General features: G+C 31.9%; 2 protein-coding genes across 3 annotated transcripts; both read left to right on the top strand.

Moving 5' to 3' along the window:
* Window positions 1–18225: 18225 nt before the first annotated feature.
* LOC130933459 (probable aldo-keto reductase 1) lies at window positions 18226–23035 on the top strand. 2 transcript variants are annotated; one of them, XM_057863082.1, is made up of 7 exons: window positions 18226–18344; window positions 18707–18874; window positions 18951–19154; window positions 19231–19403; window positions 21937–22033; window positions 22307–22460; window positions 22543–23035. In XM_057863082.1, the coding sequence occupies exons 1-7, from the start codon at window positions 18291–18293 to the stop codon at window positions 22740–22742; spliced, it is 1050 nt and encodes a 349-aa protein (XP_057719065.1). In that variant the 5' UTR covers window positions 18226–18290; the 3' UTR covers window positions 22743–23035. The 2 variants fall into 2 exon arrangements, with proteins under 2 accessions (XP_057719065.1, XP_057719066.1); XM_057863083.1 differs by lacking the exon at window positions 19231–19403 and having other exon boundaries at window positions 21932–22033.
* Window positions 23036–24750: 1715 nt separating this feature from the next.
* Window positions 24751–27409, top strand: LOC130933458 (probable aldo-keto reductase 1). Its single transcript, XM_057863081.1, has 7 exons — window positions 24751–24963; window positions 25041–25211; window positions 25737–25937; window positions 26042–26214; window positions 26347–26443; window positions 26641–26794; window positions 26906–27409. The coding sequence occupies exons 1-7, from the start codon at window positions 24898–24900 to the stop codon at window positions 27127–27129; spliced, it is 1086 nt and encodes a 361-aa protein (XP_057719064.1). The 5' UTR covers window positions 24751–24897; the 3' UTR covers window positions 27130–27409.

Raw genomic sequence — 27409 nt, forward strand, 5'->3', positions numbered from 1 at the left:
TATTGACTCACTTTTATAAATCACAGAAAATGGGACACATATCTCAAGTAAAATTATATATCTATATTTATATATGTATATATATGCTGTTATTATAATTTTGACTAATGTTCATGAAGTTGGTGTACGAAAATTTTATGATTGATTTCCATAAATCAGGTCTCCTTTTTCACGTTTTAAAGAACAGAGAAAAATAAACATCTGCTAGAAAATACAAAAATAACTTACAAAAAATAATATAAATAGATAGAAGTTCATCCTAATACGTGATAGAGATGTATTTGTGTTGAAATTGTGAAAATTAATTTGGAAAATAAAAAATATATGAAGATTGTGTTAGAATTTGTGAAGGTTAGGTTGAGAAATTAGAAATATATGAATATTTCAATTGCAATATAATGAAGAAAATATGTGTGGGAAAACAAATAAAATCTGGTGTTAATAATTAATAATAGTAATTTTGAATATTTATTATATTAGATTTTTTTTTTAATTTTGATAAACACATGCCAACTTTGAAAAGCTCCCTCTTAGGTGCTTTCAAAAGCACCATAACTTTTAAAAGCCGCAAGCACTGCACTTGGGATTTTTAATTTACCAAACGCAAAATGAGGTACTTGTGCTTTTAAAAAGCACAAGCACCTCTTCAAATAACTTTACCAAACCCAACCTTAGTTTGGTAAAATTTTTACTTTATAACATTAGCTTATAAGGACTAGTTATTAAAATACAGCTTTTTAAAAAGTGTAGAATTTATATTTGACAAATCAATTTAAAAATAACTTTTAATAAACACAAGTAATAATAATTACATTTCGTAAAATAATTTTTAAAATGTAATAATACTTTAAAAGACATAGCTTTAACAATCAAATTTGAAAATTAGTTAACATATGAGATTATAGTACACTTTTAAAATATGACAAGTACAAGCTAACTTTAAAAAACTTTACCTTATTTGCTTTCAAACGTCCCGCGATTTTTTAAAATCTGCAAGTACAAGCTCATGCTCCTTTGATTCACCAAGCACAGATGAGGAGCTTGTATTTTAAAAAAAACAAATATCTTTTCAAAAAATTTTACGAAATCAAACCTAAATATTATGGATTCTCTTGTGTATTTTAAAATTTAAGAGACTCAAATGTTTAATATTAAAAATTTTGAACATATTATTGGATAATAATTTAAAAATATATTACATAATTAAAATTTACAATTTTAAAAATTATCATTTTATATAATTTTAAATTAATGTTACAACATTTAAATTAAACGATCTTAATTTATAAGATATGATAGTATTTATGAATACTAATATAAATATTATAATTTTGTCAAACAAAAAAATTCAACAACTATTAAAGAAAGGAAAGATTTTCAGAGAGAGAAGAAATGTCATCCAGTGTTTTCCTCTCTTTTTTTTTTAATTTTTTTCCTCTTGCTTATAAATTAGATTTTTTTTTTGAACATGTATTGTGAATTTGCTTATTTACTATCTTCATCTAAAAAAAAAGGCAAAACAATCCAAGCTTTTTTTTTCTCTGATTTTTACTAATTGTGTTTCATATTTTTGTTGGCCTGGTACCTCAGCCCACAATATAAGATTCAACTTTTTGGTGTTCAATTTTTCAATTTACCCTCATGGTAACATTCCAAGACTTACCGTGCTTATTATTCTCAACACTAACTACCTTTTATAATCCTTCATCCAAGTGTCACATAACTACTGGTTGATCAACACTTAGTCACCACTAGGTACCACTAACTATGCTACCAAAGACCTGGCCTATCTATAATAATTAAAATTTCGATTTAATTTTTAAAATAAAAATAATTAATTAACTATTAAAATATTTTGGCCAACATTTAAACACGCACGCCTGACGCCACCACACTATTTCTAGACTGATGAGTAGGGTAGATGAGTGCCATATATATAGGCATATAGTGTACTCTACTACTGTGTATATGAATATGATATCATGAGATTTAATTTGATCCTAAGGAATTGAATATGAACCATTTGCTAGGGAAAATATCTTTATATATATAATCACGATGATTCAGTTTCACCAAAATGGCAGAAGCGAAGAGAATTACTCCTACTGTCAACCTTGGTTCCTAAGGTCTGATCTTGAGGCAATTTATATCTTAATTTAATCATACTAATACTAAGATTTAGTTTGATAAAAAAAATTTAAAAAGTGTTTATACAACACTTCATTTTATACTGATAAATTAAAAGTTTATATATTTATATTTATATTATAATTTTTAAAAATTAAAAATATTTTTAAAAAAATTTAAAATTAATTTATACTTATCAAAATTAAAAAATTTAATATAATTTCATATATTAATTAATATACAAATTTAATTCTTACATTAATATCTATTATAATATTTTTAAATTTTAAAAATTATTTTGTTTATACTTAATAAAAATAATTTTTAATTTAATTTATCAAATATAAATGTTACAATTTTTTAAAAGTTAATTTTATAAAATAAAAATTTTATTAAATTAAACCTAAAATTAATTATTAAAATTAATATTTATGTAAAAATATATATTATTTAATTTATTTTTAATATATATTTTATATTCTAACATACATTTTATACTAATAAGTAAATTTAGTAAGTAATTTTAGTATCTAGAATTTTTTATCATTCATTACTTCATTATGTATATGCATGCATGACAATACCTGTAGGCTGTAGCCTCGATTATATTATTGTTCCTTGTTTAATTAATAGGTTTCAAAGTTGGGACTGGGGTGCATGGGCCTTACTGGAACTTACAATGATCCTCTTCCTGAAGACCAAGGCATCTCCATCGTTAAGCATGTATTCAATACTAGGAAGATAAATCAGAAATTGAATTCATTTTAAGACTTACTCTTTTAGAGTAAAAGTAAGGGCATCACTTTTTTCGACACTACTAATGTCTATGGTGCTAATATAATAAGGCTTGACAGAAGGAATGGTGATGAAGACACATTAAACTTATGATGAAAGTTCAAGAACTTCGGTTAGAATTTCAATCAGCAAGTTAGTGAAGTTAGTTATGTAATACGTTTTTTTTTTCTTTTTTGTTATTTCTGTTATGTTGAACTGTAAATTCTGTTAGCAACCAATTAACCACACTCCTTTGCACTTCCCTGTATATAAACTAATATCTGTATCATATTGAATGCAATGCAAAAAATCACAAAGTCTCCCTCATTCTTTTCTTCTTTGATCTCACTCACACTTAGAGTTTCAGGTCCTTACTTGGATTACAAGCTTGTGATACTTTTCATGGTATTAGAACTTGGTTCTTGCACAAATCAAGGCTGCTCCACAGGATCCCACCATTGATTCACACTAAGCTCAAACGGCGAGTGTACCAAATTTCAGAGCAAATTCGATATACATGAAACTTGACAATGATAACTTTTTTCAATGGAAGGATCAGGTAGAAGCCACAATAGAAGGAAATGATTTACTCGATCATATCACAGGAACAAACCTTCCACTAAAGTTTCTTGAAACTAGAGAAGCCAATCTAGAATTTCAAAGATGGAAGAAGCAAGATGCATTGCTCAAGTCGTAGTTGCTGGTTTCAATGTCTAAACCATACACAACTCGAATGGTTGACTGTGTCTTCACCTATCAGATCTGGAATAGGTTGGAGAGTCATTTTGCATCGCAGGTCAAAGCAAAAGTAATTCAGTTGAGAAAATAAGCTAAGCAGTACAAAAATTGGTGCCTCAATGAGTGACTATGTGCTAACAATCAAGAGAACAATTGATGCACTAACCTCGGTAGGAGAAAAGGTAAATGAAAGCAAGCATGTGACATTGTGAATGCAATTCTTCACGGTTTCACTGAAGAGTACGCACCAGTCCTCACCTCAATTCTTACAAGGCCTCAAGGAATCACAGTTGGAGAGTTAGAGGCAGTTCTTTTGGTACATGAAAGCATGCTAGAGAGGTTCAGAAGGCCTGAATTAGTTCACCTGGTACAAGTGAATGTGGCTCAATCAAGTTACTCAAGTCAGTATCCTCAAGAAAGCTATCAGGCAAATTTCGTTCAAAGAGGTAGCTCAAGAAGCAATTTTAGAGGTAGAGGCAGATTCCAAAGCTTCAGGGGAGGAAGGCAGTCACAACAATTTTACTCAGACAGGTCCAGAAATCAAAATTACTTAGATAGATACCAAAGTTATAGAAGATCACCACAAGGTCAAGAAAGGATGCAAGAACAGGTCAAGCCCTAATGTCTATTGTGTAACAAGCTTAGACACACTGCAAAAACCTGCTGGTATGGGTATGAAGATGATGATGCACAAATCAACTACTCTCAGCCTCAACATAGAGAAAGATATGACAACAGGCAACAGAAGACTAAGCAACCAGAAGAAAACATGAGTAGTGTCTTAGCAAATCCTGCAACAATTCAAGATGCAGTCTGGTATCCAGACTCTGGGGCCACTCACCGTATAACTGTAGATCCATAAAATATAGCAGAAAAGCAAAGCTATGAGGGGCCAAATCAAGTTGTAGTTGGGAACGGTATAGGTTTGGCCATTCACTGTGTTGGAAAAGCATATTTCAAACCTAACTTGAGCTCAAAGAAACTAATAATGCAAAAACTGTTATTGGTACCAGATATTACAAAGAATCTATTAAGTGTCTATCAATTTTGTTGTGATAATGATGTATTATTTGAATTTCATTCTCACGGTTGTTATATCAAATTTTAGGATACTAAAGAAGTAATCCTGCAAAGGGATGTTGCAAGAGGCATGTACATGCTTCTCAATTTTCGTTCTAAACACTCACTCTCTGCACTCACCAGTTCACTCGATACAGACACTAACAAGTACATGCTCTGGCATGCCAGACTTGGACATGCCTCAGCTGATGTTTATCTCCAAAGTCCTAAAGTCTTGTAATCTTTCTTTTTCACCAAATAAGTCTCTTTGTAGCGCCTGTTGCATTAGAAAGTCCCATGTCTTACCTTTTTCTGATTTTGAATCTGTTTATAATAAGTCTTTAGAACTCGTGTACTCTGACATTTGAGGTCCCGCCCCACTTCCTGATTCAAATGGCAATAACTACTTTGTCAATTTTATTGATGCTTACTCTAGATTTACCTGGATTTATCTTATCAGAAGTAGAACTCAATTAAAATCTATATTTTTACATTTCCAACACATGGCTAAACTGCAATTAAATGCTAAATTGAAAGTGTTTCAAAGTGATAATGCAGCAGAATACACTAGCCTTTCAAAGTCACTACAAGAACAAGGTATCATTCATCGATTTTTCTGTCCACATGTTCATCAAAAAACGGCACGGCTGAGAGGAAGCATAAACATGTGGTGAAAATGGGACTAACATTGCTTGCTGCATCATTAGTGCTTATCAAGTTTTGGAAGGATGCATTCACAACAGCTGCACAAATAATAAATATCTTGCCCACACCAATGCTGAATGGTGTGTCACCCACTAAGAGATTACTTAACAAGAAACCACAATATGACAGCCTAAAAGTGTTTGGCTACAAATGCTTTCCACATCTCAGGCCCTATAACAAGAACAAGCTCCAGTTCATGTCCTCAACTTGTGTGTTTCTTGGATATAGCACTAGTCACAAAGGCTATAAGTGTCTCACAAGCTCAGGCAAGACAGTGATCACCAGAAATGTAGTATTTGATGAAACCAACTTTCCTTTCAAGGACCCTCACTCAGAATTTAGCAAAGCAATACAACAGCCTCAAAACAATCATTCTACCCTACCCTCTCACCACTACAAGTGATACCCAAACCTCCTACAACACCTCAACCCGTACCTATCCCAGCCAGGTCCAACAACACATCCCCACCCCGAAGCATTCCTGCTACCTCTCCTACTATACCTTCCAGCTCGAATGTTTCCTCTACAGTTTCCAGTCAAAATCCTTACCAACCCTCACCCACCACCACCTCCAACCCTCACACAGCTCCATCTGACACACCTGTCCCTATCCCTATATCAGATTTTGAAATTGTGCTTTCCTGGGATTCAACTTCAACCTCTCTTAAAACTTGTGATGCAGTAACAAACTCTCACCCTATGGTAACAAAAAGCAAAACTTGTTCACTGAAACCAAAAGTTTTTCATGCAAGTATGGAGTCTAAGAGTGTACAACAGGCACTAAATGATCCAAAGTGGAAAGAAGCGATGGATGTAGAATTTGAAGCTTTGCAAAGAAACAACACCTGGGAACTGGTGTCACTGCCAATTGGTAGGAAAGCCATAGGCAGCAAGTGGGTCTATAGAGTCAAATATAATGCTGATGGGAGCTTGCAGAAATACAAGGCAAGACTTGTTGCTCAGGGATTCTCCCAGAGACCAGGCTGTGACTTCACTGAGACCTATAGTCCAGTAGTCAAGCCGACATCCATTCGGATAATACTCTCCATTGCATTGGCAAGAGGCTGGTCAATAAGGCAAGTGGATGTTAATGATGCATTCCTACATGGTGAGCTCACAGAGGACGTTTATATGAGGCAGCCACCAGGTTATATCTCAAGCGACAGTACTTTGGTGTGCAAGCTCACTAAGGCACTCTATGGCCTGAAACAGGCATCCAGGGCCTGGTACCACAAACTCTCCTCAGCCCTTCAGAAGTTTGGTTTCTCTCCAACCAAATCTGATGTTTCTGTGTTTGTTCAACAAACAAACTCCTCAATTACCTATGTGCTAATCTATGTTGATGACATCATTGTAACTGGGAGTTCAAATGAGGTAATCACAGCTGTCACTCAAAGGCTAAACTCAGCCTTTGCTCTCAAAGACATGGGGGAGCTGCATTACTTCCTGGGAATTCAGGCGGTCACGACTAATGATGGAGGACTACTAATGACTCAAAGCAAGTATGTAAAAGATCTCCTTGCAAAAGCAGGCATGAGTGGTTGCAAGTCGTGTTCAACACTACTCCCATCATCTTTAAAAATTCAAGCCACTGGAGGAGCAGAATTTGAAAACCCCACCTATATCAATCAGTAGTAGGAAGCCTGAAGTACTTGACAGTAACAAGGCCTGACCTTGCATTCAGTGTAAATAAGCTGGCCCGTTCACGCAAGCTCCACTAGAATTATACTGGAAGTTAGTGAAAAGGATACTGCACTATGTAAGTGGATCTGCAACTTTTGGCCTCAAACTTCACAAAGATCCGTCCATGAAGCTAACAGCCTACTGTGACTCAGACTAGGCCGGTGACTCCAGTGACTGGAAATCAATTGGAGGCTTCTGTCTGTATATGGGAAGAAACCTGGTCTCTTGGTAAGCAAAGAAACAAGGAGTAGTAGCCAGATCAAGTACAGAAGCAGAGTATAGAACTTTGGCAAATCTAATAGCCGAGCTAATTTGGATCAAAGACTTAATAGGAGAGTTGAAATGGCCTGTTCATGAAGATCCCATGGCCTATTGTGACAACCAAAGTGTTGTGCTCTTAGCAGCAAATTCTATTCTGCACTCAAAGACAAAACACTTTGAATTTGACTTGCACTTCGTCAGGGATCATGACACAAGCAAAACTGTTCAGGTGAGCCATGTCCCTAGCACAGTTCAAATCGCAGACACCGTCACAAAAGCTCTTCCCTCCTTAGCCTTCCTTCATCTCAGGGACAAACTCAAGGTGCATAATTTGGAAAATTCAGCACCCTTGAATTTGCGGGGGCATGACAGAAGGAATGGTGATGAAGACATGTAAATCTTATGATGAAAGTTTAGGAGCTTCAGTTAGTACTTCAGTCAGTAAGTTGGTAAAGTTAGTTATGCAGCACGTTTTTTTCCCTTCTGTTATTTCTGTTATGCTGAGCTGTAAATTCTGTTAGCAACCAATTGACCACACTCCCCTGCATATAAACTAACATCTGTATCATATTGGATGCAATGCAAAGAATCACAAAGTCTTCCTCATTCTTCTCCTCTCTAATCTGACTCACACTTAGAACTTCATCTCCTTGCTTGGATTACAAGCTTGTGATACCTTTCAATACTAACGAACTCCTGCTCGCCAAGGTATACTACGAGTAATATCATTTATATTTATAGCGACGATTTTTTCTCAAGGACAAACTTTTTACTAACAAAAGTATTCATACAGTCACGTCTTTTTAAAGTTGTTACCACTTTAAACTCACCTTATATTTATTATTGTGATAACAATTATTGTTGATATAATAATATAACTTGTACAATAGCAACTGACAATAGAAAATTATTGCAATAATATATAATTGTGTTAGCATGTAGAACCAATTAAGTCATTGTTTCTGACCACCGTAGATACCAGGCTTTGAAGCACAGTTGCCTAGGGACAAGATCGATCCAGGTAGCAACAAAGTTTAGGGCTCTATTCACTTGATGCCATTCTATCACAGCAAAGTAAATCAATTTCGTCACAATTTTCTATAGTGCCATATGTTGGGGTTTTTAAGATCTCGAGATGAACCACCTAAACGACATCCAGTACGCTATATGACATTCACGTAAACGGATAAAGAAAAATAGATATTGCAGGTCAATTTACATCCAGTAAATAGTTGAAAAAATTTAACAAAATAAACTTAAAAGTTAAAACACTCACATCTCGTACTTGAAGTAAATCTATCCTAAGCCTTCGTTGTGTGACTCTAGGCCCCTTCTTGCTCAATGTTGGCTAATAACCGGACCACCTGACATCCAAAACATGTTATAAACAACGACAATAATCTTTAATATATAACTAAACATGACAACCATAAATGGTAAGTACCTCATCGCCAATCAATGGCCATTATTGAAAAGCATCTATCCCATCGGGCCTAAAACTCAGGAATTGCTAGAAGATCCATGACTAAAGGCCAGGAGCTGCAATGGACTGTCCAACTTAACCACATTCCTGCTGGCCACATGGAACAAGCAACTGTATAACAACGAGAGAAAAGCAGATTCCCAGCTGTATCCACCCATGTCCTCTAATCTCTCTATGTATGGTAGCCACCGAATATGCATGCGTGTACCAGACTTATCACTGAAGAGCTGCGTGGATAATAGCATCATGATGTACGCCATCGCGTACCTCCTAATTGTTCCTTGTCTGCATCCTGGGGAAGGTATCTGAATATCTCCTGCATCCAAGTGCACTTCACAATGAACTTATCGATGCAGTCCGCCGGAGGCAACACACCCAATAACTCTTGGAACCAATCCCATGCAGGTCGGCTGCCATTAATGTACTACTCGAAGTCCGTCAGACATCTGCTGACATACTGTCCGTCAAAGAAGAGGTCTAACTGGTACGCAACATCTTGTAGCATAACGATGCACTCTTCGAAAGGCATATGGAAGGTATACATCTTAGGCCACCACCGCTCGATAAATGCACTGACCAGCGGTACATCCAATCTAAACCAGTGGTTAATGAGTCTCGCGAGATGCAATAATTCGGCCATTTGCAGATACAATATGATCCTATCATCTAGGGGCATATCATACTGCCTCCTCATACTGGTGATACATCGGTGGATTGCATGATGATGAAAAAATTCTCTTAGAACCATGACAATTAACAAACCAATTCCCAAAAGACTATTAAGTAATGTAGACCATTTTTAAGAAAATCATATCCAAGTTATATCAAATATCACCTAAAGCAGATAACTCTATTAAAAATAAACTTTAATATAAATTATATTGCAACCGTAGACGTAGATAACTTAACATTCAATCATTTAATTAAGCATTAAATCAAATTAAATTAATTTCTAACTATACATAGTTAATCTAATATTTAAGACGTAAATTATAAAATTCAACCAAGTTAAATTACATTAACAAACTCTAACATTGAAGGATTATTTTAAATTAATTTTAAATAAATTAAAATTGAACTAAATTATTGCTTCGTTAATCTAATGTTTAAGAACTAACTTAAATTTAAAAAAATTAAATTAAATTAAATCTTTGTCAAATTTATACTGCCTATTTAATTTAACATTCTAAATCTAAACTAGATTAACCTAAACTCTAAAAATAATTCTAACCTAGTTAATTACTATTCTAACTAATCATTGTTTATCACTTCTTCATCTTGCATTTGTACTTTCAAAATTTTAATAAGCAATTTAAATCACTACTCTAACAACTATTTGTAGTTTAAGAATTCTAAAAATGCATATAATAAAATTCTAAACGACTTAATATCACAAATAATTATTTATTTTTTTTAAAAAGTAAATTTCAGTCACTAATTTCTTCATGGATGGAACCAGCAATATAGATAATATTGTCCAACTAACAGATACGATTCAAGTCGTCTTCCATTTTCGTAGTTTGAATATTGTTTTTTTTGTTCACTTTTCTTTGGATTTGGCGTTGAGAAATTGGAGATTTGGTGAAGTGTAATTCGAATCAAGTGGATTCGAATTGTTTATATAGGTATATATATATATATATATACTAAATCAAAATTAGTCGATTCGATTTACCGCTAGCGTACCTTGCATGTAAATCAAATTCAATCACTTCGATTTATTATGGACCTAATTCATATTCAATCAATTCGAATTATTAGGGGTATAAACCATGGGCATGAATCAAAGCAACTAACTTCGATTTACTATAAGTTGCTATCCATTCGAATTTCAAATCCTAGTAATCGAATCCGGTGGATTCAATTTATGTATTTTCCTAGTAGTTCGAATTATGTTGATTTGATTTAGCACTAGAATGGCTAAATTTACTTTAGTCAATTCAATTTATATATATATATGTGGTTCAAGACATGAACGTAACGTTTTTTTAGGGATCGAAGTAAAATTATCTCTCATTTAGTTTCTTTATGTGCTTTGTCCTTAAATCTTATTTTTTTTTACTAATATTTGGTCAGTTTTAAAAATTAAAGACAAAATTTTAAATCTTAGATTCTAAATCATAAATTCTAATCAAAATTTTAAATTTTAGATTCTAAATCATAAATTTTAATAGTATAAAAATAAAAATATTATTTATATATTAAAATTAGCCATTAAAATAAGTCACTATGTATTTGCCTACATGTATTGTTTAACTTATTTTCAATATATATTCATATTTTAATATATAATTTATGCTAGTAACTAATTTATTTTAGTGTACATCACCTAATATGATTATATAAAAATAAAATATTAGTCGAGTGTATACTAGATAATATTAATAAAAAGTGTTAGCTCATAACATTTATCTTTTTCTTATTATTATTTTGTTGATTAAATAAAAAATAAAGAGAACCAACTTTTAGTTAACTAGTATTAACCAATTTTAATCTTTTAAGTGTATAATTTAAAATTTAATGATTATGATTTAAAATTTAAAATTTACGATAAACTTAATATTGAAAAAAAAATAATTATCTAACATTATTCGTATATCATGTCACAAATCATAGAAACTTAGACAAAGACAAAAATACACAATTCCCAAACCAATTTTGCTAGGGAACCAACTCAGTCCAACTACCAGCCAACTTAATTGGATTGAGTCCAAAACCCAAATGACCCAAAAATCATCTACCCAAATATTTAACTTTTACCCTAATTACCATGAAGAATTCAACCGTGGCTATCTTCTCTCCAACTATATACTATCGTCGAGCTTCTTTTCCATGGCGGCGCATTCTGGGTCTCGCTCCCTGGTTGTCTTCTCTCCCACCACTAACCCCAATCAGCACCATCCAGTATTCCAGCAAAGACGCCGCTGCCATCACAGGCAAGGAAGCCATCCTCGTCGACCGCGACTCTACTTACTGCCGCCTCTGCATCGGACGCTAGTTAAACATGCCATTACGGACTCGTCTTCTCCGTAGGTGCATCAACAACGTCCACCATTTTTGGCATTCATTACGCAGTCGTGGAAGCCGGCGCTGTCGTCAGGACGCCCTTGGTTTCCATCTCTGTCGCACGCTGCTGCACATGAACCACCTCATTTGACGCTGGCAGGTCAGTGCATGTTAAGGTTTTATTGGAAATTGGATGTTGCTAATCTATACTAGGGTTCAGGAATTGTGGTTGTTGTCGATTTATGTTTAATTTTGTTGAATTCACCAAGATGTTCTCAACTTGGGGTAGTATATTGTTAGGGGTTTAAGTAAAGAAGATGCTTCTATTCTGTTTCTAGTTTTAGAAGAATGTATGTTGGTTCTTGTGTGAAGATATTCTGATTTTTTCTAGATTGATAAATGGATTTGTCTCTGATTTCAATTGTTGGATATTTCTAATCATGCGAATTATATGATTTAATTATAATTTATTGGGTATTGCTTTTTGTTGTGAATGGATAGTTCTTACTAAATGATCACGAATGTTATTTTTACCATAAGATTGTTATTTTTTTAAAAAAAAGTTTAGTTCTAATTTAACTTAATTTGGATTTATTCGAAGTTCGGTGTGAATTTAATCATATGAAATTGCTGCAAGAAATTGAACAACAAAGATGATATTTATGAATGAAAATGCAAATGTTTCGTTTGTGACATGTCAGCTTTTTTAAATTTTCTATAGAATTGTTATTTTCCGTTCAATGGGTGGATGCTGCTAATTTTATACTATTGGTTTAATGATCCTTGTTTTGATTGATAATGCAAGAACATGCTGCACTAGGTTCTTTTTAATGTGGTTTGTGAGTTTGGGATAAAAATTAGAGTAGAGTTAGTCTAATTTTGCCAAATTTAAAGTTCGGTTTGAGTCTATACACCTAAAAATTATGCAAAGAATAGAATTCATTATAATGTATATATGTGATGACGTTACCATTTGAAACACTTTTGATATATTTTGAGATTTTTCTTGGTTACAATTGTGAATTTTTATAATACTTTAAGAATAGGATGTATTTTATTTTGGTCCTACTTTGTATCTTTCTTCTTGTAGGCAACCTAAATGTTTATGCAAAAATTTTTGTCACATATTTCTTATGTTAAACTAATAGATGTTTCTTTTTATACTAAATGGATGATTCTTTAAAAAAAAAGCATCATTTAAGAAGGGAATTAACTTTGAAGTAAACTAATCCATATTGTGCTTATTGATTCAATTGTTGTGACTTATGAACATTTTTATAGTTAATATATAAGGTAGCGTTTGTTTTGCAATACTGGGATAGAGACTGAGAGACTGAGACACAGTATCATGTTTGTTGGCTCAGAGACTGGTACTAAAATTTCTGTCTCTGTCCCTAAAATTTCAGTATTTCAGTGCCTCCAAAATGTAGGGACACAGGGGACTGATATTTTTAGAAACAGAAACTGAAACTTTAATAAAATTTTATACCTAAAATACTCTCATTTTAATTAATTAATTCTAATTTTATCCTTTGTGCAAATTAAATTAGAGTTTTATTCTTGTTTCAATTTTTGTCTCTCACTTGGCACCAAACAGAATACTAAAACTTATTTCAGTCTCTGTCTCTTAGTCTCAGTCTCTCAGTCTCAGCCTTTCAGTATCTGTCTCTCCACCAAACGCTACCTAATAGACATAGATGGCTATTCATTTGTTGCATACCCCTTGACCATAATTAGTTTGTTTTGCTTTCACTTTCTAGGGCCATCCTGAAGAGTCAAGCACAATATGCAAAAATCTACCTCAGATATTTTTTTGTTAAAGAAATGAATGTTTCTTTTTATACTAAATAGATGATTCTCTGAAATGAATCATCAGTTAAGATAGAAATTAACTTTGAAGTAATTGAATGCATATTGTACTTATTGATTCAATTGTTGTGATTTATAAGTATTTTTATAGTTAATATATAATAGACATAGATGGCTATTCATTTGTTGCATACACCTTTCCCACTTGATAATAAATTTAATTATGGAAGTAACACTTGCTCATAAGTTCATCGCTAAGTAGTACTAAGTAGTATGTTGTGTATGTGGACACAATTTTAATTTGATAAAAATTATAACTCCAAAGTTCAAGTGTAATAACTGTAAAAAGCAAACAATGGATAAAAAGAAAACTGTCAAAATACTTTGATTGCTTTTGAAAAAGTAAATAACAAGATATTCTTGTTGTTCTTCTCCTTATCCTTTTTTTTGTCTTTTTTAAATTTTGTTAAACAAGCAACAAAATAAATACAAATTTTTTCCATCTTTTATGATACTTGTATTCACTATCAATTGAATTATCTCTGTAGTAAAGAATAAATATAAGTAACTTCAGTTAGGTAACTAATTATTTTTTCAAAGATCTGCGTGGATGTTACTTCTATCAAGCATTAGGATGTTCCTTTTTCATACTAAATAAATGTTACTTTAGCAGAAGCCATGTGAATGAAAATTCAAAAAAGTTTATCCTACATAAGTAACTATAAATTTGTCATCATGCTAAAATACAATGAAAGAAATCATGATATTCATTCAACTTATCCATATAATTTGGAACACTGTCGATACAGAAATTTATCAGGACCAAAAGTAATACAAAAAGAATCATCTATTTAGTATATAAAAAAACATCTATTTGTTTAATAAAAGAAACATCTGACGTAAACTTTATATTTTGTGAGAGGGGGTGAAGCTACATCGTTTAGAAAACGGGTATATTATTACTATACAACTAGCTAAACAAAGAATAACTTTCTAGTTCCTACACTTGGATCATGTCTCTTTCACTTCATCAAATTCATCAACTGTTTCAAATTTCTCTTCAATCAGTTTAAATTTATCAATCATTTTAAAGTAGACTTTCTGCAATCATCCATCTGCAATCATAAGCAAAGACACATATGCAGTCATAAGCAAAGAAATATCTATCTAAAAAACAAAGAAACAACCATCTAATGACAATTATAAAAACAAAAAAACATCAACAATCATATACAAAGAAACATATACTTTTAAACATAAAAGACACAATTATTATTCAACCTAAAAAAATCTAGTTATTTGAATCTAGTAAATATTTATAAAAGCAATCCAATGCATATGGTGCCATTTCTTCCCAAATCTGGCCATATATAACTGTTTTCAAAGTAAATACAAAGTTCTCATTCTTAACCTTATCCATGACAAGTGACTAATTCATAAAGTTTAAAGGACTAAAATAAAACTTTAATCTATTTGTGTGCTTGATAAACACAGAAGTACTAGAATAGAACTCCATACAAATCAATATCACCTTGTAAAAAAAATTACCAAAAACCTTCGATCATTGTGGTGGTATAGTATTCTTTTCACTGAGGCAAAAACATTATATACTTTATGCAGCATCCTTTCAGCTTATGAAGCACTCCATTTGGTAGTGTCTCAGGTACTGCTCATATTAATATCATTTTTTTCAAATAAAAAAATTTGACTCAAATGGATATTTTGGATATATATACTGCAAATGAAAATCTATATGGTTAGGAATGATATCATATATTTATATGGTAAGTCAAAAATATTAGTTAATTAATTAATACATGCTTGCCATAATTTGGCCTCAACACCTTGTACAGATTCTGTACTTCTCTTTGTTTGTCTTGCTAATTGCTCCACTATGTGTCTATGCCTATACATCGAGTAGTAATTGTCAAAATAAAAAAAATAATGTTGTTCTTTTTTGTAAATAAAGCTGTAAAACTAAAAAAGAAAGAAAAAAATTGATTTTATCATTCATTGTAAATTAATCTTGTATTGAAAAAGAAAGTTCCATTTTATCAATCTTGTCTTATATAGTTATGGGTGAAAATATGTAAAGTATAAGATCAAAATTGACTTCACTTTCTTATACACAGTGCAAAATCAAGTTTGGCAATATAAGATAGCTAAAAAGAATATGAAAGTTACATGATCATAGATTACAAAATGACATCAACCCCTTTAATGGAAAATACTTAATTCTTGAAATTTTTTAATATCAATTTCAGATGTAAAAGCATTTATTTTAGTGGCAAAAGCACTAATCTAACACAAGCAAGCACAAAAAATCTTCATCTTTAAATATCTTGATCATGCTTCCAAATCAAGTCAAAACATTCATTAGTCAAAATTAGAAGAATGAATTATCCTAAACTGAATCCTAATTATTAAAACCTAATAAAGAAGGCATGGAGAACCTTAAGTATAAAAGAAATAAACTGCATAAGAAAGAGTAACACTAAAAAGAAACTACTAATTATCTCAAAAAGAAATATCCAACACTATAAGAGTTAAATTCTCAGAACAATATCAAATAAGAACATCCAAAAGAAACATTCATAATAAAAAACACAAGTTAAACTAAAACTCTAAGATGGAAAGAAAAAAAACCCAGGTCGCTGGGAAGGAGATGCGGTTGATCGATCGGGGTACACGTCAAGGCGGAGGTTGCTGCGTCGTCGGTGGTTGCTGCGACGGTGGAGGAAGCCGTGATGGCAGCAGTGTGCGGAGGTGGTTGCGAGCGCGAGAGGACAATGCCCGCGCTGTTGGACGGTGGTTTCCGGTGGCGTTCCTTCCGGAACTGTTTCTGATTTTCTTTGCGACGGAAGAGAGACGGCTATAGGGTGTCGCCTAACAATGCAGTTCTGGGTGTTCCGGTGGCTATGCCAATTGGAGAGGAGTGTGGACGGCGTGGTGGGAGTGGGAGAGGGAAAGAAGGGGAAGGGTTTCTGTGTGCGGGCTATAGAAATGAGAGAGAAAAGGAAGGGTTTCTACTTTCTATCGTTTTTAATTAGGATTTATTTAATCAGTTATTAATTATTAAATAGAGTTGTTTAAAAAGTTGGCTGGTTATAGTTGGTTCCATATACTTTTCCTTCCCAAACAAACAACTACGGATACCACATCTCTTAACCCACAAATACCGGCCAACATCTACAAACAACAGCATATTTATGAATAAAATGAAAAAGGAGAAGTATATGGAACTAAGAAGTTACTAGTCAAAAACTAAACAAAACCACATTAATTTATATTAATAATTAATTTTAAATTTTTTAAACTCAAAATTTAAAAAATTTAAAATTGATTAACTAAACCTAATTAAAACCTATAAAAACCTTCCTCTTCTCTCTCACATTAACGTACCCACTTCTAACAATCACACACACAGACTTCTCTCTCACCGTCAGGTCCTCTCCGCCTCCCCACCGCGACCCACTCCTCCGATCGCTTCTGCTTCCACCCAGAACTGTCTTTACCAGATCGGGAGTTCGTGAACCTTATATTCGGACTCGGGTTCGGGTCTCGGAACTTCCGCGCGTCAGCACATGTGACTTCCCCCTCGGAGCCGGCGTCAACAGCGACAAGAACAGGCGCGTCGAGACCGAGTAACTCCGGCATAGGCCTGAGGCCGATTGTGCTTTCTATGGGTTTCGGGTTTGATGTAGTGGATGAAACGAAAACTCTCATCTCTGGCTAGGCACCACCTCCTTTGCTCAAAGTGGATCGCATGAGAAGGGAAGGCTTTTTGCTTCTGATGATTCTGGCCCTTTTTATATGTTCTTGCTTTTGAAGGTGGACTTGGTTGGAAGGTATTATGATGCAGGTGATCATGTGAAATTTGGATTGCCAATGGCTTTCACAGTAGTTCGCATGGTAGAAGCATCATCACGATAGCTCTCTGCGTTTTAGGATATTAGGTGCCATTTTGATTATTAAAGAGACTGCAAACTATACAATTACAGAAATATAAAAAATACATTCATTTAATATGAAAAAAAATATCCTAATACTCAACAAAAGAAATATCCAGTTATATTTTAGCAAAAATAATTAAATATCTATAAAATTTTAAAAAAAATATGAAATTTTTAAAGAAATAGAGGCATTCACATTTGTAATATAAAAAAATTTGAAAAATATATAAAAGAACATCCATTTAGTATGAAAAAGAAAGATTCTGATATTTAGCAGAAGAAACATCCATATATATACCAAAAATATTTTGATTGGTTTTTAACTAATACCTTTTTGATTCCTTAGCAATGCTCAATGAAAAAAAAAAATAAAGAAAAGGAAGAAGATCATCAACACCCGTGTCTCGTTTACATCCCCTAATCTCAAAAGTGATGATAAAGAACAACTCACAACTCACAACTCACAAACACCAAGGATCCGTTGTTTACATGGATAACTATCAAAGATATTTTGGCCAACATTTAAACACGCGCGCCACCATTGAACACGCGCGCCACCATTGATGATTGTCATGTAATGTGCTCTACTACTGTGTATATGATCGTAACAAATTAAATGTCGTGAACCATTCATTCCTCAGGAAAAATATCCTTCTATATATATTCCATAACGATGATTCAGTTTCACCAAAATGGCAGAACCACAGAGAATTCCTACTGTCAACCTTGGTTCCCAAGGCCTTGTGGTAAATAATCTTAGAGTAAATATTTTTTTGGTATCTAACTATTTGTCTAATGAATTTTTTATTCCTAAAAAATCTAAAAGGCTAAATCGATCTTTATTTATTTTGATATATGTACGTCTTTAGTTAGGGACTTAAAAAAAGCATTTACTCAAAGTAGATAGAGACCGGAATGTATATATATCAAAGTAAATAGAAATCAATTTGAGTATTTAGATTTCTTATGAGGTGAAAAGTCTATCAGACAAATAATTAGGACTAAAAAGAACATTTATTGATAATGTTATTATATGCATGCATGCCAATAACAATGCCTTAGTCTCAATTATAGCATATTACATTATTTCTTATTTAATTATTAACAGGTTTCAAAGTTGGGACTGGGGTGTATGGGCCTTACTGGAACTTACAATGATCCTCTTCCTGAAGACCAAGGCATCTCCATCATTAAGCATGCATTCAATAAAGGCATCACTTTTTTCGACACTGCTGATGTCTATGGTGCTAATGCTAACGAACTCTTGCTCGCCAAGGTAACTATTCTATCTTTCTCTCTTTCATTATTAGATGCTGCAATTAGAACTAATAAAGTCATTGTTTCTTCTGCAGGCTTTGAAGCAGTTGCCTAGGGAGAAGATTCAGATAGCAACAAAGTTCGGCGTTTTAAAGTTAGACTTTGGTAATTTGCATGTGAAGGGTACACCAGACTATGTGCGGTCATGTTGTGAAGCCAGCTTGAAACGCCTTGACGTTGATTACATTGATCTCTATTATCAGCATAGAGTCGACACATCCCTGCCTATAGAACAAACAGTAACTCATCATGATTTTCATTTTTTCCTCTTTTCATCACTTAGCTTCTGAATAACTTTGGTGTATGAATATATAGATGGGCGAACTTAAGAAACTGGTTGAGGAGAAAAAAGTGAAATATATAGGGCTATCTGAAGCCAGTAGCGATACAATAAGGAGAGCGCATGGTGTTCATCCTATTACCGCAGTTCAAATAGAGTGGTCTCTTTGGACTCGAGACATCGAGGACGAAATAGTTCCTCTTTGCAGGTTAGTTTTAGTTGTTCTCTTCGGTAGAGTTTGTTGTTCTCGTTGCAGGTTAGTTTTAGGAAAAGTATATAGAAAAAGTATATAAAACCAACTACAACACTCAAAATATGGGATCTTGTTTTGAGAACCATAATCTACTTTGTCTTTTAAATTTTCAGTCCTTAGTTGGTCTTATTTAAATAATATTATTTAATTAATTTAAATATTTATTTTTATAAAAAGTTACTTATTTTTTATAAAAAATTATTTATTTTTTAATTTTTAAAAAAAAAATTAAATAATAAATAATTTTTAAAAAATACCTAATTATACTATTTAAAAAAAACCGTGCTCAGTTATTGAAAAAGAAGAAAAGAGAGTCCTACATATTTTTCAAGAGAAAAGAGTATCTTTTTTTATCTGATAATAATTTGTCACCTAACAAGTTATTATAAAAATAAATAATTATATAAACTTATAATTAATAAATAATTATATTAAATAATTAAATTATTAATAATTATAATAATTATATTTTTATTTAATTTATATTAATTATCTTATTTGATAGAAAAAAAAATTTGTATCGTACTATCAATTTTTTAAAAAAAATGTCTAACTTTAAAATAAGCAGCAATATTGACAATTGAAAAAAAGACTTAATTAAACATATATGATAATTTTATAATATTTATCATCAACTATAAAATTTTATTATATTTTTTTATTTTCCGTAATTTTACAAATTAGTGTAATCTCAAATTATATATTATGCACTATTATTATATACAAAGTTATTAATTTTTTTTAATATTAATATTTTTAGAGTAATGTTACATGTACACCAAAATCAGCCACCAAAGTCAACCACCAGTATAAAATACATGTTAAAATATAGATACACATTGAAAATAAATTAAACCACACATATATTTATACACAAATACATTGGTGGTTGATTTTAGTGGCTAATTTTGGTGTACAAATAGTATTTTTGTATTTTTAATAGTAAATTATTTTTGAATTTATAAATTTTAATAATATTATTGCAAAAAATAGTAATTATATTAGTTTTAATTATTTTAATTAATTAATTAAGTGGGATCACAATAGAAAGTAAAGTTAGTTCTTCTTGAAAAAGAAAGAGATGTTTTGAGTTTTTATTTACTATTTATGACACAAAAACTGATGTGGAGTTACTTTTTATAACTAGTGAGCCATAAATAGAAACTAAGATGAGTTTTCTACTGGAGATGATCTAAAAATATATTTGGTGGTCAAAAAATTAAAATACACACATACAGGATTGAAATTTTTGGATACAAAAATAAAAATTTTAATAATATTTTTTTAAAAAATATTTTTATTTAACTTTCTAAATTTTAAATTTATCTCTTAATCTCTATATTTAGAAAAATATTAGGAGATGATCACAATTTATTATTTTTAATCATCATTTAGCCATCAATTTAATTCTTTTAATCTAAAAATTCAACAACATATTTTATCCCATATTTTTAAATATTAATGGCTAAGAAATGGCTGGTCTTCTAACATTTCTCTCATATTTATCTTAAAGATATGATTCAATTCGATCTATATTTTACATCAAATACAATATAAAAACTTAATTTAATCTTTATTTTTTAGTATTAATCTCCATTCCAAATACAACCTTAAGACTCTACTTAAACAAATATAATAAATACTATTTTTTAGATATATAAGCTACTTTTAAGTAGAGTATTTATAATGTATTTTTTTAGTAACACTACAAAATTAGCAGAATTTATTATTTTTTTTATTAACATTTAAATCAATAATATTTAAAAATGTAAGCTAAAAAAATTAAATTTATGACACAAAATATTGAATAAAAATAATAAATTATAATATGATACGCCATAATAAACACACATAAAAATAAAAGCAATTTAATTTTAAAAACGAGTTTAAACTAAAAAAAAGTTTAGAAGGCAGGTCACTAGATTTTGCGATTTTTAGCCATTAATTAATTATCAATTATGTTTTTAATGGTGTGAAATTACATCTAATAATATAGAATCATTTAAGTGCTCGCCAGAATTTAACAAAATGTTGGCCGTAGCAGGCTTCTTAAACTAATTTATAGATTGAAAAAGGTTTTTAACCGCATTTAGCCAACGTGGTCAGCCAAAATAGGTTGTGGTGGACCGAACTCTCGGAGGCTCTAGCCTTTGCCGGCCGAGTAACGCTGTTAGTGCGAACGGTTGGTACGGTCCGGCCATTCGGCCGGTGCTGAATGAAGAGAGAGATGATATGATTTAGCGAAACGAGTTCTATTTGGTTTTAAACGAAACCAAACTAAAAAAACAAACAACGAATTTTTTGAGAGAAAAAGACTCTGGTATCACTTCAATGTTTTATTTAAAAATATTGATTTATTTAAAAGGGTTTGATTCAGTTTTAGTTCAGTTTGGTTATATTTTTTTTATTAACCCCCTACTTGAAACTATGTAGCTATGTGACTACACTTTTCTTTTAGTTTTTAATCGTTATTCTTGTTTTAGTACAGGAATCTTGGTATTGGAATTGTGTCTTATAGCCCTCTTGGTCGTGGCTTTTTTGGTGGAAAAGGAGTTGTCGAAACTTTACCTTCTGTTAGCTCCTTGGTACCATATTTGATCATTATGTATGCTTGATTTTAATTTGTCATTAAGTTGTGATAAATAAATTAATAAACAGCTAGGAATAATTCTTACTCCTACTACAAGGAACACTGAACTAGTTCAATTTGTGACTTTGATTTAGGGTAATGTCAACCATTTTATTTTTTCCAATTTAAAATTAGTCATCAAGAGTAAAGTACATTATTAGACTATTGATTTTTCAACAAGAAAAATGATCTGATTGTTTGATTTCTAGTTATTTATTTAACATTTTAGAGTGCTCATCCTCGGTACCAAGCAGAGAACATAGAGAAGAACAAGTGGATATATAAGAGAATAGAAAGCCTTGCAAAGAAGTATGAGTGCACCACTCCTCAGTTGGCATTAGCATGGGTACTCCAACAAGGCAATGATGTTGTGCCTATTCCTGGTATCATTAATTGTTTAATTTAGATATAAACTCGTTCTGGTGATGAGATAATAATTATATTGATGGAGGTAGAGTTTTACAGGAACTACTAAAATCAAGAACTTGGATGAAAACATAGGTGCTTTGTGGGTGAAATTTACTGAGAAGGAGCTAAGGGAAATTTCGGAAGCAATTCCAGTTGATGATATAGCAGGAATTCAGCACTACAATGAAGGGCATGGCAAGTTATCTTGGAAGTTTGCTAACACACCTCCAAAAGATTCAAGCGTTTATGAACTTTGAAACACACAATCATAATTGAAGGGATGATTTGTTGGAGATTCAGAAGGGATCCACACGAGATACGCGCATGATCCTCTGTGGATTGGCATGCCCCCGATAAGGGCTGATGATGGGGATGAATTTAGTTATTAGCATACTTAGAACCTATGCTTAAGTTTTCTATTTAAAGTGTTTGGGGATGAATTTAGTTAATATCTGCGAGATAAGCACAGAATCCTCCATGAATATGGTTCGAATCAGGGTGCTATTGGGATGATATCAGTTTTCTTATAATGATACTTGCTTTGAGTTCAGGCTGAGAGTTGAACTATAACAACTTTTTTCTTGCAGGTATAATTACAAAAGCGATATTATTATCCTTTAAATTTGATGGTCTTTTATCATAATTAGATATCTTTAGCAATTGAATTTGGAAAATAGCCAAATTTTAAAAAATAATTAAAAAATTAGAGATTATATTTTTTTTAAGTATATTTTTAAATAATTATCTAAATATTATAAAATTTTGAATCAAAATATACAAGTAATTTATTATATATATATACATCATTTACTACATATAAAAAATTATGCTTTTAATTATTTTTATCATATTTTAAAACAAACTTGTTATACATATAACTCCTTCTCGTATTCGAATTCATACAAGTTAATCCACTTACATAATGCGCTCGTACATTGTTCCTCCTCTAACGTTTGTATCTCGCGTTCGTCCTCCTCCTCTTCCGTTTTCTTCTTCTTCTTCTTTGTATTTCTCCTCCTGTTTTTTTTTTGCGTGTTTTATTCTCATCGTCGTTTTTTTAATTATTGTTATTGCTATATTTTTTCCCTCCTCTTTCTGTTTATTTTGAAATATTATGTATTTTTTTCGATTGATTTTTTCTTCCCAAAAAGAATTATGAAAAAATTAAATAAGAAGATGAAGAAGAAACAGATGCAGAAGATGAGGAAGAAGAAAAGTTTTGAATTATGCAGAACTGATTAGAATAAAAATACACCGTAAAATTTTCAAAATACACTAAAAGTTTTTCAAAATACACCAAAACGATAATAGAACAAATTCATCATAATAACAATTCAGATTCAGAATTCCTACCTCAAAATTTGCTACAAATGCACAAAAATAATTTCTTTAATGTATTTTTTCTTTTTTCCTTTTATTTATTTCTTTCTTTTAGTTGAATGAATGTAAGTTCATCATCTTTCAAGTAATTTTGCAGCATTATTTATTTTTTCTTCTTATTTATTTGATTTTTTTTTTTACTTTTTATTCTTGTTAAGAGAGTAAAACAAAAAGAAACTTGAGAAGGTAAAACAAGAAGAAAAAGATAAATAAGAAAAAAAGATGATGATGATGAAAAAGAAGAAGAAGCAACAGAAGATGAAGTGGAAGAAGAGAAAGAATTTTAAATTATGGAAATATATCGAAATATTTTCAAAATATATTGCAAGATTTTCATAATACATCGAAATTTTTTTAAAATACACAAAAACGAGAATAGAACATATTCATCTTAATAATAATTCAGATTTAGAACTTCTACATCAAAATTTTGCTATAAATGCATAAAAATATTTTCTTTAATTTTGAATCAGGCAATGTCATCAATATGACAAAAATTTTATATAACGACCATACATATAAGAAGAAGAAGGCGATGACTATAATGATAATTATAATGGTGAAGATGATGGAGGAGAAGGAGAAAAAGGAAGGAGAAAAAGAAATTTTAAGGAAAAAAAAAGGAAAAAGAAGAGAAAGAAAATGAGGTGGTGTTGGTAATGACGATAACAAAAGTAAAAAATAAAAAAGAAGAAGAATAAAAGAAAAAGAATGTGCAGCAATGGCGTAAAGAAAAACTAATGTATGGTCATTAATATAAATAATTTGTATAGACGTGTGTAAAAAATTACTTGTATGTAAATAATAATTGATTTTAAAAATATTTTTATTGTTAATAAATTAATAAATAATTTTGTTAACGAGAGGATATTTTTGTTGAATTATCTTTAGTAAAAACACATGAACCTTTCGTTGGGAAGATATTTGTCCATACGACCGTATACATTCACCTTTCCATCCATCCTCGATCATTACGTACACTGTACAGTTGCAAACTTGCAACTTACGACTGAGGAGTGAAGCAGCATAATAATGGCAGAAGCAGGGAGTGAGATCGTTTCCATTCCACGCGTCAACCTTGGTTCCCAAGGCCTTCAAGTTAGCTTCTTTCATTCAGTTAATCCGTGTAATTATTTTCAACCCCAATTCCTTGAAATTCCTCTATTTATACGTAGGTTTCAAAGTTAGGGTTTGGGTGTATGGGGCTCACTGGAGCTTACAACGATCCTCTCCCCGAACAAGAAGCCATATCAGTTATTAAGCATGCTTTCACTCAAGGCATCACCTTTTTCGATACTGCTGATATCTATGGTTCTAATCATGCTAACGAACTCTTGCTCGCCAAGGTATTAACTATTCACTAATCGTCATCATTACTTTTTATACACGGTATGCTACAGATCTTAGGTGGAAGGTACACCATAGTGTTTCGCAGATAACCACCATGGTTGATTCGGTGGTTAATTCACTTTTACCTTTAAGTAAGTATGAGGACTCAAATCTTGCCTTATGTATGCAGCAATTTATTTGTCAATGACAAATTTTTAAATAGAAATGCAATTTGCGATGAATTAGTCTTTACCCTTTGCACATGGATTTTGAATTACGAATTACTATGCACAGATTGGTGAATTCATGTAATTGTGGTTATGTTGCTACTACTACCAATTAATAAAAGACATTTATGAAATGAGAAATGCTAGAACCCTATTAGAATTTATTATTTTTGGCTATCAGTTAGTCATTAATATTTAAAAATATAGAATAAAATATGTTATTAGATTACTAGACTAAAGATAAACACAAAAACAATAAATTCTTATGGTCTCATAACATTTTTGTTATGGATTTCCTTCTTGACCACGAACCAGGCTTTGAAGCAATTGCCTAGGGACAACATACAGCTAGCAACAAAATTTGGCATGTCAAGAGGCATCTCTGGTTTGCAGATCAAGGGTACACCAGACTATGTGCGGTCATGTTGTGAAGCTAGCTTGAAACGTCTTGATGTTCAATACATTGATCTCTATTATCAACATAGAGTCGACACATCGGTGCCTATAGAGCAAACAGTAAGTGATGATACAGACTAATGAAAGAAATTACTTGATCTATTTATCTGCCTTATCTCATTTGTTACATTCTGATATCTGAATAAATTTGGTGTGTGTAATAGATGGGTGAACTTAAGAAACTGGTTGAGGAAGGGAAAGTGAAGTATATAGGGTTATCTGAAGCCAGCCCTGATACTATAAGGAGAGCGCATGCTGTGCATCCTATTACAGCAGTTCAATTAGAGTGGTCCCTTTGGACTCGAGACATAGAGGACGAAGTAATCCCTCTTTGCAGGTTAGTTTTGGTTGTTCTTCTAGAGTTTCTACTTAAAGAACATAGTGATTAGACATCAGCTACTTGAAACTATGTCTCTCTATGTGACTACACTTTTTTTAACCTTTTATCTTTGTGCTTGTTTTAATACAGGGAACTTGGTATTGGAATTGTGCCTTATAGCCCTCTTGGTCGTGGCTTTTTTGGCGGCAAGGGAGTTGTGGAAACTGTGCCTTCTGTTAGCTCCTTGGTATGCCATATATTTGGTCACTATGCTTCATTTTTGTTATTAGGATGTGGCAAATTAATAAACAGCAAGAAATAATATAATTCTTAATCCTAGAAGGAACATTGAACTAGTTTGTGATGAATTTGACTTAGGGTGTCATCCATGTTATTTTTCTAATAAACAGCAAGATTATTAGACTATTGATTTTCACATTTTAGAGCGGTCATCCTCGGTATCAAGCAGAGAACATGGAGAAGAACAAGAGGATATATGAGAGAATAGAAAGCCTTGCAAAGAAGCATGAGTGTACCACTCCTCAGTTGGCATTAGCATGGGTACTCCAACAAGGCAATGATGTTGTGCCTATTCCTGGTATGATCAATTGTTTAATTTGGATAGAACCTTGTTCTGGTAATGTGATATATGTGTGTGCGTACTTAGCTTGTTTGTGACAATTATGTTGATGGAGGTAGAGTTTTTCAGGAACTACTAAAATCAAGAACCTGGATCAAAACATAGGTGCCTTGTCAGTGAAACTTAGTGAAAAGGACCTAAGGGAAATTTCGGAAGCAGTTCCAATTGATGAAGTGGCAGGAATTAGGTACTACAATGAAAGGCATGCTAAATTTTCTTGGAAATCTGCTAACACACCTCCAAATGATTCAAGTGTCTCAACTGTACCTAGAGTAGGGAGCACTAAATTATGAAAAAGGGTAATTTTACATCTATCAATACATGATCCAGATGTATAACACTTTGTTTTATTGGAAAATGTTGAAATCTGACTTCCTTGAAAATATAGAAAGATATTAGTCCAAGTCTATTCTAGTTGATTGGCTAGGTAGATACTACATGATGTCTCAGTTTTATGTGTAATACAGGTTTTTGATGTAACAACTATGTATAATAATAGGACTTTCCTTTATTATCCATTCATGTACCGATGTACCTGCTATTAGTAAAATCATTAGAGTGGCATTTTAATTA

This window comes from Arachis stenosperma, chromosome 6 (genome assembly GCF_014773155.1).
Source record: "Arachis stenosperma cultivar V10309 chromosome 6, arast.V10309.gnm1.PFL2, whole genome shotgun sequence".
In the NCBI taxonomy this organism is placed as follows: domain Eukaryota; kingdom Viridiplantae; phylum Streptophyta; class Magnoliopsida; order Fabales; family Fabaceae; genus Arachis; species Arachis stenosperma.

Coding starts and splice junctions, on each gene's coding strand:
- LOC130933459 (XM_057863082.1), top strand. CDS start 18,291: ATGGCAGAACCACAGAGAATTCCTACTGTCAACCTTGGTTCCCAAGGC. Junction 19,404..21,936: donor GAAATAGTTCCTCTTTGCAG/GTTAGTTTTAGT, acceptor GTTTTAGTACAG/GAATCTTGGTATTGGAATTG. Junction 22,461..22,542: donor TGATGTTGTGCCTATTCCTG/GTATCATTAATT, acceptor AGAGTTTTACAG/GAACTACTAAAATCAAGAAC.
- LOC130933458 (XM_057863081.1), top strand. CDS start 24,898: ATGGCAGAAGCAGGGAGTGAGATCGTTTCCATTCCACGCGTCAACCTT. Junction 26,215..26,346: donor GAAGTAATCCCTCTTTGCAG/GTTAGTTTTGGT, acceptor GTTTTAATACAG/GGAACTTGGTATTGGAATTG. Junction 26,795..26,905: donor TGATGTTGTGCCTATTCCTG/GTATGATCAATT, acceptor AGAGTTTTTCAG/GAACTACTAAAATCAAGAAC.